This window comes from Sitophilus oryzae, unplaced genomic scaffold (assembly GCF_002938485.1).
Source record: "Sitophilus oryzae breed Bouriz unplaced genomic scaffold, Soryzae_2.0 scaffold_810_pilon_pilon, whole genome shotgun sequence".
In the NCBI taxonomy this organism is placed as follows: domain Eukaryota; kingdom Metazoa; phylum Arthropoda; class Insecta; order Coleoptera; family Curculionidae; genus Sitophilus; species Sitophilus oryzae.
In genome coordinates, this window is record NW_022147429.1 from 3618243 (window position 1) to 3638457 (window position 20215).

Below are 20215 nucleotides of genomic sequence, written 5' to 3' on the forward strand. Positions count from 1 at the left end.
GGTCAATTTGGCAAATGTGCAACCACATAGATAGAACGGCTTTCAAAGTGCAGTGTCTGTAAATTGATCAATTCTAAGCGAATTTGGTAAGGATCCAGTGTAAGTAAACAGGATATATTTTGCATTTTTTAAACTTTATTGCTTCAACTTTTGAATAGGTTAAATGAAGGTGTTTAAACCTTTTAAATTCTGTATTAGATTAGGTTTCTTCTTCTTATAATTTAAAAAAATAAATGGCCACAAACAGGATTTTCTGTCAATTTGCTAGTTGTGCCATGACATGGCCAGAACCGGTAAAGTTAAAATATATTTGTGGCCACATACTAAAAACCGTGTAAAAACCGCACCTTTTCGATGTTGTCTTTTTTAGTTAGGGTAATTTCGGGGGAAATGGCTATACGGGAAAGAAGGCCAGTCGAATTTTCTTTAAATAAACAATCTATTTGTAGTTTTAACAAATAAGATTTATTTGAAATATGAGAATTATAGCTATTTAGGTATGATATAAAAATAATTTGACTAACCATCTCCCCCGGAATTACCCTATGGTAATTTAAAAATTTTCAGATTGCAGAAAAAAGGGTTCTTTTCAACTACTCCCAAGAAGATACGGAAGCAGCGTTAAATGCTATCCGTGAACAAAATATGGCTGTGTTAACCCCGGACTTCGGTGCAAAATAGATTGTCAGGTAAAACTTCAGATAGCGGTAGAAGAGTTGGCCCAACTGCAGTACTTGGGTTAGAAGTTGAAAAAAAAAATTGTGAAGTGAATTATATTTTTACTTAGCTAGGCTTTTTAACATAGGCGGCCGATTTAAATCAGGTAAACAAAACAATCAAATAATTAATTCGACGTGAAACTTTGGTATTGCACAAGTGCATCAAAAATATAATTCACTCTGATGATGGGGTGTTAGCTAAAAGCTGAGCAAATCCATTTTCGATACCTACAATTTATTAAGAAAACACGACGAAAAGCAAATTTATCTTTCTGGTTAAGTTAAATTAAATAATATAATAACTTTTTAAAAAGGTTTAAACTGGGTTTAAACTAGGATCTTTTAAACTAGGTTGATTTATGTTAAAAACTTGTATAAAGCATTTTGTTACCTTATTTACGAAGATAAGTATAGAATATATTTAGAAGGCTTATAAGTGGACAAATATAATAAAAAATTGATATACAGGGTGTTCCATTAAAAAACAAATTTGAATCATATTTCGAAAACCACAGCTCTCGGCTATATGCCACTAGATTTTAGGCGAAAGCTCTACGGAACTGAGTTTTCACCTTTTCGATAAGTTATAGGATAATCGAGACACAAGGAGAGTCGAAAAATGCAAAATTTTCAAATCCGCCCTGTATGTGTCAAAAAGTTAGAGGGCTGGGACAAGTCTGTGTGTAGCATCTTTAGTTTCATAATAAAGCAGCAGAGTGAACTGAAAACGGCATTTTGTATCTTTACTCATAACAGAATAAAACACTAAATCACCACAATACACCAAAACACTTTTACTTTTACACTGGACGCGCGTTTCGCTAACCATGTTAGCATCATCAGCAGTAAAAGTAAAAGTGTTTTGGTGTATTGTGGTGATTTAGTGTTTTATTCTGCTGGGTAACACCAAAGGAGCACGAGTATTATAAACTTGATTATAAATTAATTAGTGTATATTGTTGGTTTGTCTTATATTATGTCTAAGGATTTAGCAGATGACACAATTTTACATTTTATTCAGTTTTTGACAAGTTGGTTATCGTCAAGGTCATTACTAAATTCATTCATTCAATTGTATTCGGTGTCCCGCTTATTTGAGGTTTTATTTTGATACACTGCACTGGTCTGTTAGTAAACATTTTAATGATCCGAATTGTCATAAAACTGTTTGGGTACCGGTAAAGGAATTTTAGCTCAGCAAGAGTCCACCTCTAGTTAAAAATAATTCTTTTTATTCTTACATCAATACCGAAATAATGACGATACAGATGTAAATTTCTGTCTGTGGATTATGTTTAAGGTAAAATATTGTTTTAAACCTCGAAAGGTGCTGAGAATATTTACATTAAATGTTGTAATATTTAAACAAGTTAACTTTTCGGTTACAAAGCTTCCGACATTTTCGACGATATCATTTTATTGTACGTTATAAAATTTATGACGTAGATTTTATTAGAATAAAATTAAATCACAAAATATCAGTAAGTAGGTAGTTGTCGAGTATTTTTGTACAAAACAATCCAAGCATAAATTGTATACTGCATGCACAGTGTATCCCAAATTCGAGCCCCATCATTGGAATCTCGGAAACTAGAAAATATACGTGTTCAATATTTCTATGTGAATATTACATAAATATACAGGGTGGCCCGAACTGTATTCCGGAAACTTCGGCATCAAATTTTACTGATAAAAATAATTAAAAAAGTTCATATAAATGTATGTCCTAAAATGCTTAGTTTCGGAGATACAGGGTGTAGAAGTTTAATTTTTATCTCGATTTTTTCCAAATAATTTCTGAAGTAACGTCAATATTTGGATGAAAATTGGTGGCTGGGAGTTTTTTGACATGAGAAATTTGATTTTGATGTCAATATGACTCCAATTTGTAGGGGGCGCGACCTACATGTATTTTAAGTGTTTTTAGGAGTAATAACTTTTTATCCGTACCTGTATAAACCTACTGAGTGAAAAAATATACATTTTCGTGATTTTCTATGTAAAAAATGTCTCTTGGTAAAAATCGCTACTAGCAATCGTTCTCAAGATATTTACAATGGAAATAGTCAATACATGTCATTATTGACTAAAAATAAACACGTTGAGTGGATAGTTATTTGACTGAAATGAGAAATTTGGGAACTTTTTATTTTTTTTAAACTAATCATAAATTTCTCTTCCAAAAAATGATGATAAAACAGTTTTTGTTGAACTTTTGGCACAAAAATATATCAAATTTATGATTTTAGTCTAATAACTATTTAGTCAACATGTTTAATTTATGTCAATGATGACAGGTAATGGTAATTTCGATTCCAAATATCTCGAGAACCATTACTCGTAGCAATTTTTACCCAGATATCTTTTTTACGTAAAAAACGTCGTAAATGTATATTTTTAACTCGCTAGTTTTATACAGGTACGGACGAAAAGTTATTACTCTTCAAACCATTTAAAAATTACGTAGGTAGCTCCCTGTAGAAGTAGGAAACATATTGACAACGAAATCAAATTTCTCATGTCAAAAAACTCCCAGACACCACTTTTCATCTAAATATTGACGTTACTTGATAAATTATTTGGAAAAAATCGAAATAAAAATTAAACTTCTACACCCTGTATCTCCGAAACTAAGCATTTTAGAACATACATTTATAAGAACTTTTTTACTTATTTTTACCTGCAGAATATGCTGCCGGTGCGGACCACCCTGTATAATAGATAACCAATGTAACCAAACTTGGCACATGGATAGAGGTACCTGAATGAAGTCCTCAGATAGACAGACGGGCAGACAGACAAACGGAAGTAAGAAGAAGTTTTTCAAATATGCGCATATAGTGGTAGTAATTTTCTTGCAATTAATAGCTTCTCTATAAGGCATAAATAAAACTTCCGAGCTTCACTAAGAAATAATAGAAGTAATTTTATAAGAAGATATAGATAAATGTGGAATAACAAGTGAGTACATTTAGTACAGTGTTCTGCCAATGGTTGTATGATAAATGAAGCATCAGTTTGATCAGTGCTTGATTATTTATCAGGTTATTTATAGACCTGTTGTTCCTAATGCCTATTACGATGATCTTAAATAATTCTTAATATTAGAACCGTTTGTTGATTAATGAACATATCGTTTCTTTGTAAAATTATTATTTTTCATGTGATGGTCTTAGTATTGTTGCCCAGTACCGTCTATATGTTAGTTTAAAATCAAGTTTCAGAATGTAGCTTCCATTAATATGGTTTGATAGAGATATACCTGGACTGTTATTGTTAAAAAGAAGGGTCCACTTTGAAACATATAAGAACTTGCAGAAGGGGTGCTTGTGCAGAAGAAGGGTTATGAATAATAAAAAGACTTGCGAATAAAAGCTAGTTTGTATCCTTTGTTCTAACCCTTTTTCGAAGACGGTGTCCTTTCTAGCCTTCAAGACTCGTTACCCATACAGTTGATGTTTCGCTCTATTTTCTCAAGTTTCTTTGATATCTGATTAGGATAACGAAAACCGAATGAAACTTAAACAACTAAATACTTAAAAAACAAAACAATTTATATTGTTTATATGGGAAGATACTACCGTAAGATAAAAAACGGCGTCTAATTGGCTTGGAAATGATGATTGATGACATTCCCATTCCCCATATAATTTTAGATATAAAATGACAGCGATCTTCATTTCATACCCATTGCTGAAACGGTTCACAATGTATAATAATAGTAAATAAAAAATAGTTATTAAATTATACACGTTATTGTTAAAATTTTTTAAACCCCCCCCCCTCCCTATTATATATTTATCTACCAGTTTTCTATAAGTAGGTTCATCATCTAATACATAATGTATATCTATTAAAAGTATATTTAAAGTGTTCTCATAATAAGTAAAGAGATAAGACATTCTTAAAGCGGTGGCCGAGGCAGTAGCGTTTTCGACAGAAAAACTCAAATATTTTGAATTATTTTGATATAAGTACCTATTTCTTAATTGTATTAGTGAAGATATTTTCGGAGTATATAAATATATCTACGTATATTTTTTCTTAACGTTTTCATGTAATTTTTCTCGTTGGCATTATAGAGACAATGTATGTCAATATAATTATAAAGGTAATATCACTTTAGCTATTTTATTTTTGAATTGACGTGTTATGTCTCGAATTATTTTGACCACCAACAGCCGACTAGTAAAATATAAGTAATACGGCCCAATTATTAAAGTACCTCAGAAGGGAAGAGTTGGATGATGACTTGAATTCTGTTACTTTAATTAGACGGGTTCCAGAAATATAAACTCTGCTTTTTCTGCGATGAAGATGCATACCGAAACATGCGTTCATATTTTATTAGAGCTCAGAAGTATGGACTGACATGATTTCAGACTTTAGCACAAAATGCATTTGGGCTGTGCAGTATTCATTTTTGAAATAGTTCAGTTCGCTGTAGTCCTACTTCGATTGTAGAGGAAAAATCTTTGAATATATTCCTTGTTGAATACATTACAATATGCATAACTATGTTACTTTTGTAGACCAAGCAAACACAGCCATAATCAAAGTTTGAAGAAACGCATATTTGCTCTTAAGGGTCAGATTCTCGGTCAGATTATTTTATGACGTATAAACAAATGAACATATTTATCTTTTCACTAATCATCATCTTCTTTCTTAGCCGCTTGTTATCCAACTTATGGATAAACCTCTTCTAATTATATTCATTTATCATATTATCTTTTATCATAACGTCCAAGTAATAGAATTTAGAGTTTTCAATTGTATTAGTGCACAGAAGACTTGAGATGATCATAGAAAACTTTAAGTAACTTCTTGGCTTAACCATTTACAGTACGCAATGATAGAATAACTTCTTAAGCAGTAGTGAGTACATAAACACAAGATATATCTTCTAGAGATCTAAACTTTTAACTTGCTATAGAAGAAAACATTCGACTAGCGTGTACTTCTAGATATGCATGCGAAATCTGGATACTTTAAACGGACATCATAAGAAAACTGCAGGTCGCACAACATGCAATGGAACGAAATATGCTGGGAATAACCAAGAGAGACCGTAAAAGAATAGAGTGGATACGACAAAAGACCCAAGTAATAGGTGTCATTCACAGAGTCAAATTCCTCAAATGACAATGGGCAGGCTACCTGGCAAGAAGACCGGATAACAGATGGACCAAAAAAAATTCAGCATGGTATCCGCGAGGAATTAAGAGGCCTAGAGGAAGACCGAACCTGAGATGGGACCATGATATTAGGAAATTAGCAGGGATAACTTGGACCCGTATAGCCAACAATAGACAACAATGGGTCCAGCTATAAAGAGAGTATGTAAGGGAGGCTACACCATAATTGGAAATGGTTGAATATCTAAGCTGAAAATGATGATGATGATGACATTTTTAACAATAAAATTGTATAATAGATTCCACTCTTTATAATAGACCCCACTTCGAATCATTTGTTGTTAAAGGTCTTGTCCAACTAAAAATACATTTATATCATTGAAAGAATTTTTAATCTTTATGTCTTTACGTTATTTGGATAAAGATTTTTTTTGTACTTTGTTCCATTTGTACAATAACGAGGTATTATTATAATTCACTAAAATAATCTATCGCACTAGATGCATATTTTATCAACAGATAGATAACTATTTTTTAATAAAAATGTTTTAATCTTCTGCTGATGATTCATAAATGACAAGTGACTTAATCGAGAAACGAGAAATTTGGTTAAAATGTAACACCAGAGTTTCCAAAGTGTATTTTTCAGGTAAAATTATAATATAAACTGCTATAAAATGACAAAATATTACGAAAAATACGAAGAAAAACAAATACACTAGATAAGGTATTTAGTTTCAAGCCCTACTTAAAAAACAATCTTAAAGATAAGAAACTCTACCTCTGATAGAATTCGCACTTTTCCTCTCCTCATTGTCCAAATGCTGTGGCGGCGGCGTGGAAGAATCAACCGAAGAAATATTGTCGTGTCTGACGAGCAGGTCCCTACTTGTTCCGGGTTCCCCAACTACACCCCAACTTTCATTCGCATTAAACAAATCGGGAAAATTGTCCATGATTCACTCGGAACGAACTTCGACAACAGCCCTCCGCGTATAGAGGGCGCATGGCCGCGAAAAACTGCCGCCAAAACTACCCGACCTCGCACCCAGTGACCGATCGCAGAAATTTTCGTTTTCCAACTGAAAAAAATGACGCAGACCGCGTTGCAGGGTACCACCGTCTTGATTATTATCGTCGCAATGTCACTGAACTCACTCTGTATCCTCCCTCACGTCAGGAATAATCCGTTGACATAAGGAGAGTCGGAAATTTTCAAAAAAAGTCTCTTCCGATGTACCACGTCTATTTCCATTTCTTTATTTCCTGGACCACTACCTGTAACAGATTCGCACCAAGCAGACGCACAAGATATTCGATAAAATCTATACACGTCGAAAGAGAAAAATTAATTATCAATATTTTTTTTGGATGAATCAAATACGTACGAAACGACTAGAGATAAGTGGAAGGGTCAACGGTACGTAATTTCACAAAGTAAAATATTTCTAGCGGCGGTTCAACGACCTCGTACGACAACACAGCAACTACATAGTCATCTCCGTTTAATCACCACTTCTAACGACGAAAACCATAATTCGATAAAAAAATATAAATCAATGTAATTTATTTTACGTAAAAAAACGGAAAATTTCGACGAATTTTCAAGAAACACCGTAAAGAGAGGTGTGTAATATCCACATTTAAGCGATGACGGTTAAGAAAAAAGGTAAATAAGTTCGTTAAACTTAATGCCAAAAGTTTAGGCGGTTCATTGACCTTCAAGATTTTGGGCAACCGCGTTACAACACTCTACGCCGACTCTCGTTGCGATAGATAAGCCACAATACAACTAAAAAAGTCACTTTTAAACCGATTTAATTTCTATTTTTTAATGGTTTTTCATTAAAACGGTAAATAATACTAATTAATCGATATTCTGTGCTGTATTAAAATGTTTGCACAACTTTAAGGTACCTATATAATAATTCGTGTCCTTGCGAGTGGGTTTGCACGTGTCTCGATAGACAGACAAGTCAAAATAGTAATTTTCTCGGAAGGAAATCCGATGTTATGACCGAAAATATGCGGAAATCGAAGGAAAATTAAGTCGCCCGGCTTGCTAGAAGAGATGCCGGCACAGCTTTTCGGTCTCGCGAGGCATTGAACTCCGGGTTATTCACATCCCGAATATTACCAGTTATAAACACGGCATTTTTAAAGGAATTTCTTTATTTTTTTACAGATAGAATCGAATAAAATCTAGCCAGGTTCGGTCTAGCTTTACTACAATAGTGGCGTTTTCTATTTTTAACCGAAATGTGAATGACCGATTATATGAACGCCGGCTGATAATGTTAAAATGACAACAATGCTGCTGCTGTGTGTGTGTGTTTGAGTACGTATTTGAATGTGTATATGTACGATTTTATCGAAATAATTATTATTAATTAAGTTTATAAATATAGGAGAATGGGGTTTGAAAATATTTTTTTTATTTAATTTACGAGGTAAATATGGCACTGAATGACACTCTCTTTTTTCTGTTATTTTCTTAGGGAAACCTGTAACAACGCACTTATAAACACTGGAAGAATCCTTCACTTAAAGGCACATTTACCACCTGTTTGAATCTAGACACTTAATAAAATAAATAAGGTATCACTTTTTATACGACGGATTTTTTTGAATCACAGTTTTCGGTTACATTTTACAATTTAATTTTTTTCTTAAGTCCGTTCGATGATCGCTAGGACTCGGTCGCGGCGTCGGACGCAAGACATTTTTTTCCTTTTGAAAATTTCTCACGATTTCGGGGATTCGCGGTGGTGATATAGCGAGCCCTAGCGAATCTCTGTGTGTGCCTACGTAACAGTAGGACGGACGATAGGGTAAAGGACACGGACCGGTTCTCCTGTCTCTGTCCGGCGCGCGGCGTTTGCGAGCGACGCCTCGGCGGTGGAAGATCGCGGTGTGACGCCGCGCGCGCGGTGACGTAGCCGCGGGGCCCCCACTCGGGACGCGGCGCGGGTTCGTTGACCCCGGGCCGTATACCCTGTGACTACCCGGCGCGTGGTTGTCGGCTCGGGCAATGTTTAAGAAGGTTTGCTTAATAACAATCAATTGTGTTTAGCTTAATATTTAGAAAACGGCTTATTTTACCTAATTCTTATAATAATCTGGTATAATGTGTTACAAGGGGCTCATGAAAATCTGATTAAACTGATGAATTATCAATTATTGTTTAATAATAATAATATATTTGAATATGATATTAATTTATCATTATAATTTTTATTATTTACATTTCTATTTCAACTGAATTTTGTTTGAGTTTAACTTTGTAAAAAAGTAGAAGTTAACAATTAAAATGGTAGAAGATATAACCCCTAAACGAAAAAAGGTTTTTCTAATCCGTAATTAAAATCTATAAATGAGTGTATTACCTAAAGATATACAGGGTGGCCCATCGAAAACGTTCCGCAAGTTATAACAGCCAGGGTATTTTTTTTTCGAAAAATCCAAAAACAGGTCAAATTTGCTTGTGAGGGGGACAACTTTTGCCCCAAAAATGATTGCAAAATGTTCAACCCTCTAAGCGGGGGTGTTATCCCCCAACTTTTTTTCAAATGGGAAGGGGGGTCAAGTGGCGTCGCAACGAAAAGGGCTTTCTATTCTCTATATTTCCCCGCTTCGTTTTTAAAAATCGGTCGAGTCATTTTGAAAATATGAAAGACTGAAATTTGAAAAGTACTTTTTTGTAAAAAAAGCATAAATTGAATTAATTAAAAAAAACTTATTTTATTAATGAAGAAAATGCTGAAAATGTTGCCCGTCAACCTCCATACAGTAATACAAATTATTTTCAACCCGTTCTAGAACATTCTGAAGAACTTGCGGGGTCACTTCGCAACAAACATCAATAATTTGTCTTCGCAGGTCTTCTAATGACGCGGGTGGAGTGCTATACACTTTACTTTTTATGTGTCCCCATAGAAAAAAGTTTAAAGGAGTCAAGTCGGGTGACCGGGGAGGCTACTGAATTACACCCCTTCGCCCTATCCACCGAACGGGAAAGTTATTGTTTAACTAATTACACACATTTTGAGAGTCATGTGGAGGTGCACCGTCTTGTTGAAATATTAATTCCGCTTCAACGTATCCAGGATTGTTATCTATGATGTCAGTTAGGGCTGGGTCGATGGTATTTTCCAGTAAATCCAAGTACATATCACCTGTTAGATTTCCAGGAAGAAAAAAAGGACTCACAATAGAATTTCTAAAAATACCTGCCCACACATTCAATTTCTTAGGGTTTTGTGTGTGCACCTCGTGAAAAACCCTGGGGTTGTCCTCAGCCCAGTACCGACAGTTGTGCCGATTAACTACACCTTTGAAAAAGAAAGTACACTCTACCTAACCCGATCGTTCATCCTTGTGGCAAGTGAAAAAATGCGTAAACATCTAGAAATAATAAGAAAAAACAGCAAATTGGTCGAAGGAATGTATCCTTATCATTTACTCTGATAAATGTTTAAATAAACTTTTCAAATTTCAATCCTTCATATTTTTTCAATGGCTCGACCGATGTTCAAAAACTAAGCGGGAAAGTATAGAGAATAGAAAGCCCTTTTCAATGCGGTACCACTTGACCCCCTTTCCCATTTGAAAAAAATTGAGGGATGACACCCCCGCTTAGAGGGTTGAAGATTTTGCAATCATTTTGGGGCAAAAATTGTCTGAAAAAAAATTACCCTGGCCGTTATGCCTTGCGGAACGTTTTCGATGGGCCACCCTGTATAGATGTACTGTGTGGATATCGCAATTTTGATTTTTCGCAACACCACATAACAAAATATTTCATATTTCTTGCTCGGTTATGCGCAGGTTGGTAGCTACGTCACAGGTCATATCGGCACTATTGGTCGGCAGGCGCCAATTTCAAATGATCAAACTGATGACACATAATAAATGTGAAAATGACTTTTCAAATGTCAAACTCAATGATTTGACATAACTTTTGAGGTTATGTCCTAATTCTTCCTTATTTTAGGTCTTTTTTTATTAGTGGCAATTGAACGATACGGATTTTTTGTATCACAGGTGATATGCCTCCAATTTTTATATGTATATACTCTTAGTATATACTAAATTGGAGACACTATCGATCATACCTTGTTTATTCTTTATATCATGGTTGTTCTCCAAATTGTTAATTTAACATTCAATTTTACACAGGCTGTCAAAAAAATACTGCATCTAACTTTGGTGGATGATTCTGCAGATAAAAGTACAACAAAACTTTCCTTCGAAAGGTTAAATAAAAATAATATATTTTCTTTATTTTTCAGAACATTACTAATATTTTTTTCCTGAAATTTGACATTCTTGCTCACGTTTTAATGCCACGGCAAATACTGATCGTGTAAAATTCCGTAACACCCCTGAAAGGGTACTTTCCACTAGGGTAGATAGTACTACGGGTGATACTTCATATACAGGGTGGTCCGAATTGTATTCCGGAAACTTCAGCATATTCTGCAGATAAAAATAAAAAAAAAAGTTCGTACAAATGTAGGTCCTGAAATGCTTAGTTTCAGAGATACAGGGTGTAGAAATTTCATTTTTATTTCGATTTTTTCTAAATAATTTCTGAAGTAACGTCAATATTTGGATGTAAATTGATGTCTGGGAGTTTTTTGGCATAAGAAATTTGATTTTGATGTCAATATGACTCCTACTAGTAGAGGGCGCCACCTACATATGGTCACAGCAAGCCAAATCATATGATTTATAAATATATAGAGTGTTCTATTTAAGATAACATAACTTTAATTCATATTTTCAAAAATATTCTTTTTGTCAAATAACAGATTACTGCTACTGTATTTTACGTAAAAAAGTTCTACAATAAACAGTATTCACCTTCTCAATACCTTTCACAATAACAGAGATACGGGGGGAGTCAAAATTTAAAAAAAATCCTGTAGATCGGAAACGAAAAGGGCTATGAAAATTTTGTTTACAGCATCTTCCGTTTGGCAAAAAAGTGGGATAGGTTTGTGTAAACTGCATGCTTCTATCTAATAAAGGAGATACAGTATGATTTAAACAAAAATGAGACACCCTGTACAAGATATGAAAAATTATTATAATTAATTGATTGGAATCTATCTATTAATGATAATAAGTTATCAAACGAAACATCTTCCAAACAAATAAATGTAAGTATCCAGCGCACAATAGGATGCGTCGGAATTATCAAACGTTATTACATGACCTGGCGAAGTAAATACCCATATACATAATGGCGGTTTAAAATTATCGCGCTACAATCTGCGCCCGCTAATAAAAATATGGCCTAACCGCCGGCCGACAACGCCAATTAAAAACGCCATGACCACGGTCCACCTTTGACCTGGCCGCGTTTGCATTTTGTTCCAGACCGCACTGGATAATGTGCGTTTAATGCATGGTATGTGCCAAATAACAGCGCATTTATCTGGTTAATTCGCTAGTTTATATGCAGTTCGAAGTCGTTACACAGATTTGTAAAATATAATTATTCGTTCTTTAATAATCTAGGATTAATTATTGAAATATACATGGTGAGTCTTAAATAAGTGTAACTATTTTCAGAGCTGGTAGATCAATGATAAAATTCAACTATACTATCCCTAAAAATATTGGCACTTATTTAGGACTCATCCTGTACCTGCTGTAAGTATTTGCTGCAATTGTGTACAGGGTTATCTCCGTTATTAGTGAAGATAGAAGGGTGGGGTTTGCACAAACCTGTCCCACTTTTTTGTCAAACGGAAGATGCCGTAAACATAATTTTCATAGCCTTCTTCGTTTCTGAACTACAGTCTTTTTGAAAATTTTTCAATTTGGGATACCCCCTGTATCTCTGTTATTGTTAAAGCTATCGAGAAGGTGAAAACTGTTTATTGTAGAACTTTGTACGTAGAATACAGTGGCATAGTCTGTTATTCTAGGAAAATAATATTTATGATATATAAATATTATACATAAGATATGATCTAAATTTATGTTTTCTTAAATGGAATACCATGTATATTTATAAATTATATGATCTGGCTTGCCATAAGCTTCTCAAAAATATATATCACTCTATACCTATTTTCAGTATTAATTTTTTTATTAAAAGATCATATTTATTAGTAGGCCATGATTGATAACAAGGGAAACTAAAGAATTATTAAAAGTATACTGCTATTTGTCTCTTGTTTTATTTTGGGAGCCACTAATAAATTCTTTACATATTAGGGAAACTTAACTCTCTAGCGCTATTTGTAAATCTTGGAAGCTATCGTACCGGAAATTTTAGATATGCTTTTACCTAATTTACGTGAAATATACTTTCAGCAAGATTCCTCTTTACAACTTTGAAAATATTAGAATTCTGTTAAATGATTATTTCTCAAATCAATGAGTTGGAACCAATGAACAATGAACTCCCCGATTCCCTGATTCCCGGATTTGTCCGTTCTCGATTTCTGATTTTGTCCCAAATCGCAAAATTTTCGAGAAAAATCTGTAGCTCAGAAACGAAGAGAGCTATGAAAATTTTGTTCACAGCATTTTCCGTTCGACAAAAAAGTGGGACAGGTTTGTGCAAACCGCATCCTCCTATCTTTACTAATAACTCAGATACCGTATGATTTCAACTAAAATGGGTCACCCTGTACTAGATGTTTCAGAGATAATTTGTGCGATATCTGCAGGCTTACGTTATTGTGGGTAGTAAAATCTATAAATTTATGATTTGTAACGTTTTATCTGAGCTGCCAGAGAGTAAAGAGAACATAGAACAGGGGCGGTTCTACCGGGGGTGCAAGGGATGCACAGGCTGCTACAGTTCAACAATTTGATCAAAAGAACGATATTTCAATCCAGCGGTTGAATAAAATTAAGATTTCGTTTAAAAGAAAATCAGGTGTTGATTACTAAGACTGGATTATTATTCAACTGGGCTTCAGTAACTTCCTACCCAAAGGTAGCGCCGAGGTATTTTCCGCAAAATAGCCTCAAACCGCCCCTGACAGAGAATTTAAGAAAATAAAAAAATTATATAAAATATTCTAAAACCACTAAAAGTATAGGAAAGTTAACTTTTTATTACAGTAATCATCTCTGAAAACCCTGTATATTGAATGAACTGAAAAAAATGTCTATAATTTTATAGAAACAAATGTTTAATTACATTGATTAAATTAAAGTAATTTCTGGCGGTTCAGGTAAAATCTTACAACTCATATACAGGGTGTCTCAATATTCCTTGGACATAGAACTACTACGTATATTTGCAATTTAAAAATATTTTTACAAGATACAGAGTATCCCAAATAAGTAAAAAATATTATAGTTGTATTTTTTTAAATGGAACACCCTGTATCTTATTCTATTTTTAGATTATACGATTGAAATAAATGTAAATTTGATAAAGGTTTATCACACTCAAACCTTACCGTTTTTGAAATATTTTCAATTTTATGAAATTGCAGTAAGAACTTTTAGGCTTCATTTTTCCAAGGGTATCGAAGTTTTTAATACTAAATATTTACTGAAGTTTATTTATTGATCAGATATTATGTTGCAATAATAAACAAAATACTATATTATACAGAGTGTCTAAAAAATTATATTAAATAATTACTTGCTTTAAACGGCAATAACTTGTTTAATTTAAATGGAACACCCTGTATATTTTACAAGAATCAGAGGCACAATTTAATTGTCTCTCAAATTGTATTATACCATTCTTTACCTATGTCTTCAAGTTTTCGTAGAAAATGCATTTTCTTATAATTTAGACTTCATTTATCACCTTATTTTCACAATTATTTTTAAAGATGCAAGAAATTTTGAAAGAGTACAGATACTAATATTGTCCATAAATTTCGCTTATTTCATTAAAAAATAAAAAGACTGTTTAAATATTTTTTGTTAAAGAGGACCAATTAATAAGATCCCATTATTCAAACTACATTAATTGACTGTTTACGTTGATTAATAATAATTGCTCCAAATACTAAAAAATTGAATTTTGTGTGTATTAGACAGTGTAGTAAAAAGTAACACCTTATAGATGCTATTTTATCTCTTGACGAATGCTTATTTTTAACAACAGAGACGTGCATTTTTTTAACTCATTATTGTATTGATTTCTGAATCAAATGCACATTTGTTTATTTTATTTTATGAATAATTTATTAATTAAAACAATTAAGTATGTAATTAACTAATTTTTGGGCGGAAATAATAGTGATATATTAATATAATTAGTAATAATAATTGGTATACTCTTTTAAAAAGATTTAAATAGTTTTCTTTTTTTAAACAAATAGGCTTACAATATTATAATTTTTACCACCTGTACATTTTGTACATATGTAGCTTTAAAAAAATCTAAAATGTCAATATTCCATGGGTATGGTGATAAATTTGGTCTAAATTATAAGACAATGCATTTTCTACGAAAACTTCAAGAGCTAGGTAAAAAATGGTAAATACAATTTCATAGACAATTAAATTGTGCATCTGATTCAGGTAAAAAAGTTATTGCCGTTTAAACCTAGTAATTATTTAATATAAATTTTTGGACACTCTGTATAAGGTAGTAAAATTTTTATTATTGCAACACAATATCTGATCAATAAATAAACTTTAGTAAATATTCAGTATTAAAAACTTCGATAACCTTGGAGAAATGAAGCCTTAAATTTTTTACTGCAATTTCACAAAATTGAAAATATTTCAAAAACGGTAAGGTTTGAGTGTGATAAACCATAATGAAATTTACCTTTATTTCAATTGTAGAATCTAAAAATAGAATAATATACAGGGTGTTTAATTTAAAAAAAAATACAACTATAATTTTTTTACTTATTTGGGACACTCTGTAATTTGTAAAATTATTTTTAAACTGTAGCTCTAATAGTCCTTCAGCGAACCCAAAACTTACAATTTGTAAAAGTCTAATAGTTTAGCTACAATACTCCGTGTCGTATGTGGTGAACAACCCCGTATGTAAAAGTGCTTCTTTTGTCCGCCATAGGGAATCAGAATTTAAAAAAATAAACATATTTTTTAAGATATTTTAAGAGCCCTTATTCCGATTTGAATAAGATTTTGGGTGACTATGTTTTGCTAATTGCTTTAAAGTTTGACATTCACAAAAATGAAGAAAAAATACGGGAAGGGTGAAAATTACCCCCACCCCTAGAGAAATTTTAGTGTAAATATTATTTAACTCCACCGACGACAACTTTTCATTTGGTAAAATGGTCTCTCTAGTATTTACTACATTTTTTGTCTCTTGTAAAAGAACGCCACATTGCATGGTTTTGTTTTTGAGAACAAATATTTGGAGAATTTATTATTCCAAAGCAGACCTTACAAAATATACGGGGAGTTCCAATATTCCATGGACATAGAAGAACTACGTATATTTTTAATCAAAATAAGTTAATTACACATAATTTACCTTAATACAAAAGTGCTTCGTTTGTCCGTTAGAGGGCATCAATAAAAATAAACCCCAACGTTAATTAATTTAATCAACTTATCAATTAATTAATTTTTTCAAACTTTTTTTGAAGCTTATTATCAAATATAATTATTGATTCTAAAATAAAATTCCATATTTTCGCCAACTAGATTTCTAGAGCATAATAGATTTTATGCGCCTCCATAGTTTGCATGTAACAAAAGATATTTTTGGAAATCAGCTTCGAAAAAATATTTTTTTCCTTAAAAATTTTTTTTTTCCTCAAAAAGCATGTGCGGTAGCGTTTTTTTACAAGAGACAAAAAATGTAGCGAATACTAGCAGGACCATTTTATGAAAAAAAAAATCGGTCGTCGGTTGAGTTAAAATATATTAAAACTAAATTTTATGTAGGCGTGAGGGTAGTTTTTATCCTTCCCGTACTTTTTCTTAATTTTTGTGTAAGTCAAATGTCAAAGCACTTAGCAAAACATAGACACCCAAAATTTCATTCAAATCGGAATCACGGTTTTTAAAATATTTGAAAAAATGTGTATTTTTTAAAGTTTCATGCCCTCTAACGGACAAACGAAGCATTGGTAGATTGTGCGCAATGAACTTATTTTGATTCCAAAAATACGTAGTAGTTCTGTGTCCCTGGAATATTGGGATACCCTGTATTTGAAGTTTCTTTTACTTCCTCCAATAAGTAAGTCTATGCAGGATCGCCATCCTAAATATCTCTGAAAACCCTATACATATAAAAGCCTCATACCCACTATGCGCTGATGCGTCGATTTGATTTTTCCATGCGCCCATACACGAACTGCATCATATTAACTATAGTTGGTATGATGCAGTTCGTTATTATTCGATTTGTTAGTTCATTTGGAAAATTGTCTATTGGGTATAGTGATTTTCATTTTGATGGTTCGCCGGTCACCCAAAAACCGACATTCCGCCGAACCGCCATCGCCAGCGCCGGCACCGCACAACTCATGGCATCGTCGCATTAGCGCATCAAATCGACGCATTGACAAACCGCATCAGCGAGCCCACTATGTAACTTCTAGCACTAGCACAGGCACTAGTTACATAGTGAGTTACTTACATTTATTCTACAAAAAGTAAGGCTTTTAATTTATATTTATTACATAAAAATATCTAAATATATATAATTCTCCGATAATTTTATCAAACAATTAATAAAATTCCAGATTTTCATAGAGATAAAACTATTGCATCACAGTATGCAATTACATATATGTCGATATTATCCGTTTCCAAAAAACTCCACTGTTTGTTTGTTATTATCAAGGTTAATAAACCTTCGGGATTACTGAATCATTCAAGTACGTACAGTTTTGTTTTATCTCAAATATTCAAACGATTATACGCCTCCCACCAATATGACGTTAATACAAAATATTTATTAATGAACTGTCGTTAGATCTTATAGATGTTGTAGTTTAATAACTTGTCATGTTGAGAACTATTAGAACAGAGCTAAGAATAGTAGACGACTAATTTTTTTGGATATTTAAACATTTAGGGTTATTTTTAAAACCACTTTATTTTGAAAAAATATATTTAGGTTATTACATTATATTAAATTTCTTTGTCAAATATCTTTTATAAAAGATAAAAGTGTCCCAGAAATAAGTGCAAGTATTTTAAGGAGTGATAGATCTCGATAAAAGAAACATATTTTCTCTTCATCGTTTTTCAAATAAGTACAAAATAAGGGAGTTATTTTACTTTAAAAATTTCCAAAAAAAAATGATTTTTTGCTAAGATTTTCAGAACCACTGGAACTTTATATAAGAAATTATGTTTTTTGACCAAAAACTAAAAAAAATTTCAAAAATTCCGAATTCTCACAAACTTTTTTTCGCGAAAAAAACCTCATAGGCGTGTTTCCGGGGTTGAACTATGCTACCAGTTAAAATACTTGCACTTATTTCTGAGACACCCTGTATATTATATTCTACGATAATGCCTTAGTTTTAAGGCCGTTTTTAGTATAGTACCGTAAACCGGGGCTACTTCGGACAGCATGGGTAAATTCGGACAACGGGTCTTTGAAAGAGAAAAAAATTGAGGGGGGTAGCGAAATCATCAAAGCGGCCGCGTGTGTACTGGAACGTGTTTAAAACAGTTGCCCTCAGACGTTCCTTAAGTACCAAGTGTTTTTCGGGCCCGGCGTATTTTTTACGTCAATTTTTGTAAGTATGCAATTTTTGTTGTTTTTTTAAAGTGAAAAAAGTAACTGGCGTACAACTAAACTTATTGTTCATAAAATCGTACTTTTTCCAGTATTCAGTAGGCATATTATCTGAAAATGTTTTATGTAATTTGAAGATTTTTAATCGTTCAATTTTTTTTTCCAGATGGTCGTAAGCAAAAAAATCATATTTTGAAGGCTAACTTCGGACATGGTTCGAAGTTACAAAAAGCAACGGGGGTGTCGCCCCTACCAAAAATATTCACCAGAGAGGTTAAAGCAAGCAGTAGCAGATGTCAAAGCCAAGCGAAAAAACTTAAGAGAGGCGGCTGAGTATTATAGGATTCCCAAATCCACAATTGGGGATAAAGTTAAGGGGATTCATGATAAGAATCCAGGACGGCAACCAGTGCTGAGTATCGAGGCAGAGGCAAATTTGGCTCAGGGAATATCCACAGCAGCAGCATGGGGGTTTCCACTAACAGAATATGATGTAAGGAAAGTTGTGCAGAACTACCTGAACCGGGAAGGAGTCCAGATTAACCGATTTACAAATAATTTGCCAGGTTCAGATTGGATTAAAAAGTTTCTCGGTAGAAATGGAAACTTGTCCATAAGGCTAGCGCAAAATATCAAAAGAAATAGGGCTCAGGTGACTCCTGCTACCATTCAAGAATATTTTGATGAGTTGAAAATTTCACTAGAAGGTATGCCTCCTGAGAATGTCATAAACTATGACGAGACACACTTCAGTGATGACCCTGGACGAGTCAAAATAGTGTGCAAGAGGGGCAGTAAACATTGTGATCGTATCATTGACGCAACAAAAACCAGCATATCCGTTATGATGGCGGCTTCTGCTTCTTGATCATTGCTACCGCCTTTTGTTGTTTACAAGGCGAAACATCGTTATCAAGAGTGGGAAGAAAATGGACCCTTAGGATGCCGATATTCATGCACACCATCTGGCTGGTTTGATGCCCGAATTTTTGTAGAGTGGTTCCGAGAAATAGTTTTACCTTACTTCCGTAATAAAAAAGGAAAGAAATTAATGATTGGTGACAACTTGTCCTCTCATATTACGCTGGATGTCATTGAGAAGTGTGAAGAAAATAATATTATATTTGTCCTACTTCCTGCCAATTCCACTCATGTTTGCCAACCGCTTGATGTCGCCTTCTTTGGTCCTTTGAAGAAATGTAGGAGGCGAATTCTAACTGATTGGAAATTAAAAAGAAGGGGGCCTTTCCAGAAATCCGACTTTCCCGTATTACTCAGAACTTTAAATGAAATCGAAGCAACCTCTGAACAAAATATCCTTTCGGGTTTCAAGGCAACCGGAATATGGCCTTTAAATGCAGATCAAGTTTTAAGGAGGATCCCGAGACAAGATGAAAACAATGAAAGAAATGCCTCATTGGTCTCAGACAGTTTATTAGATTTTTTAAGAGAATCAAGAATGCCCGAACCTAAAACAAAGACCAAAAGAAAGCGCATTAATGTTAAAGCCGGAACAGCTGTCGAGATACGACATTTCAGTGAATCGGAACTACCGGAAGCGAGGTTGGACCAGGTGGACTTAGAAGACTCTGATGATGAACCGTTAAATATTATAAGGGACAAATTATTACAAAAGCAGAAAGCTGACTCTCTTGAGGCTGGTCCCTCTTATCTCCATGAAG

At 33.4% G+C, this 20215-nt stretch overlaps 1 protein-coding gene across 8 annotated transcripts in view; it reads right to left on the reverse strand.

Annotated features, from left to right (window-relative positions):
• LOC115889135 (probable nuclear hormone receptor HR3) overlaps window positions 1-20215 on the reverse strand; it is a 363768-nt gene that overhangs the window by 41578 nt on the left and 301975 nt on the right. The window contains exons 1-3 of one of the 8 annotated variants that reach the window (XM_030909071.1): window positions 8421-8723; window positions 8305-8361; window positions 6639-7135 (exon numbers count right to left, since the gene is read on the reverse strand). The exons of 3 other annotated variants lie outside the window; for them this stretch is intronic. In XM_030909071.1, the coding sequence (XP_030764931.1) occupies window positions 6639-6813 (175 nt within the window). In that variant the 5' untranslated portion in view covers window positions 6814-7135; window positions 8305-8361; window positions 8421-8723. Of the gene's footprint in view, window positions 1-6638; window positions 8724-20215 lie in introns of those variants that run through there. 4 more of the 8 variants (XM_030909069.1, XM_030909070.1, XM_030909068.1 and 1 more) reach the window with 4 other exon arrangements.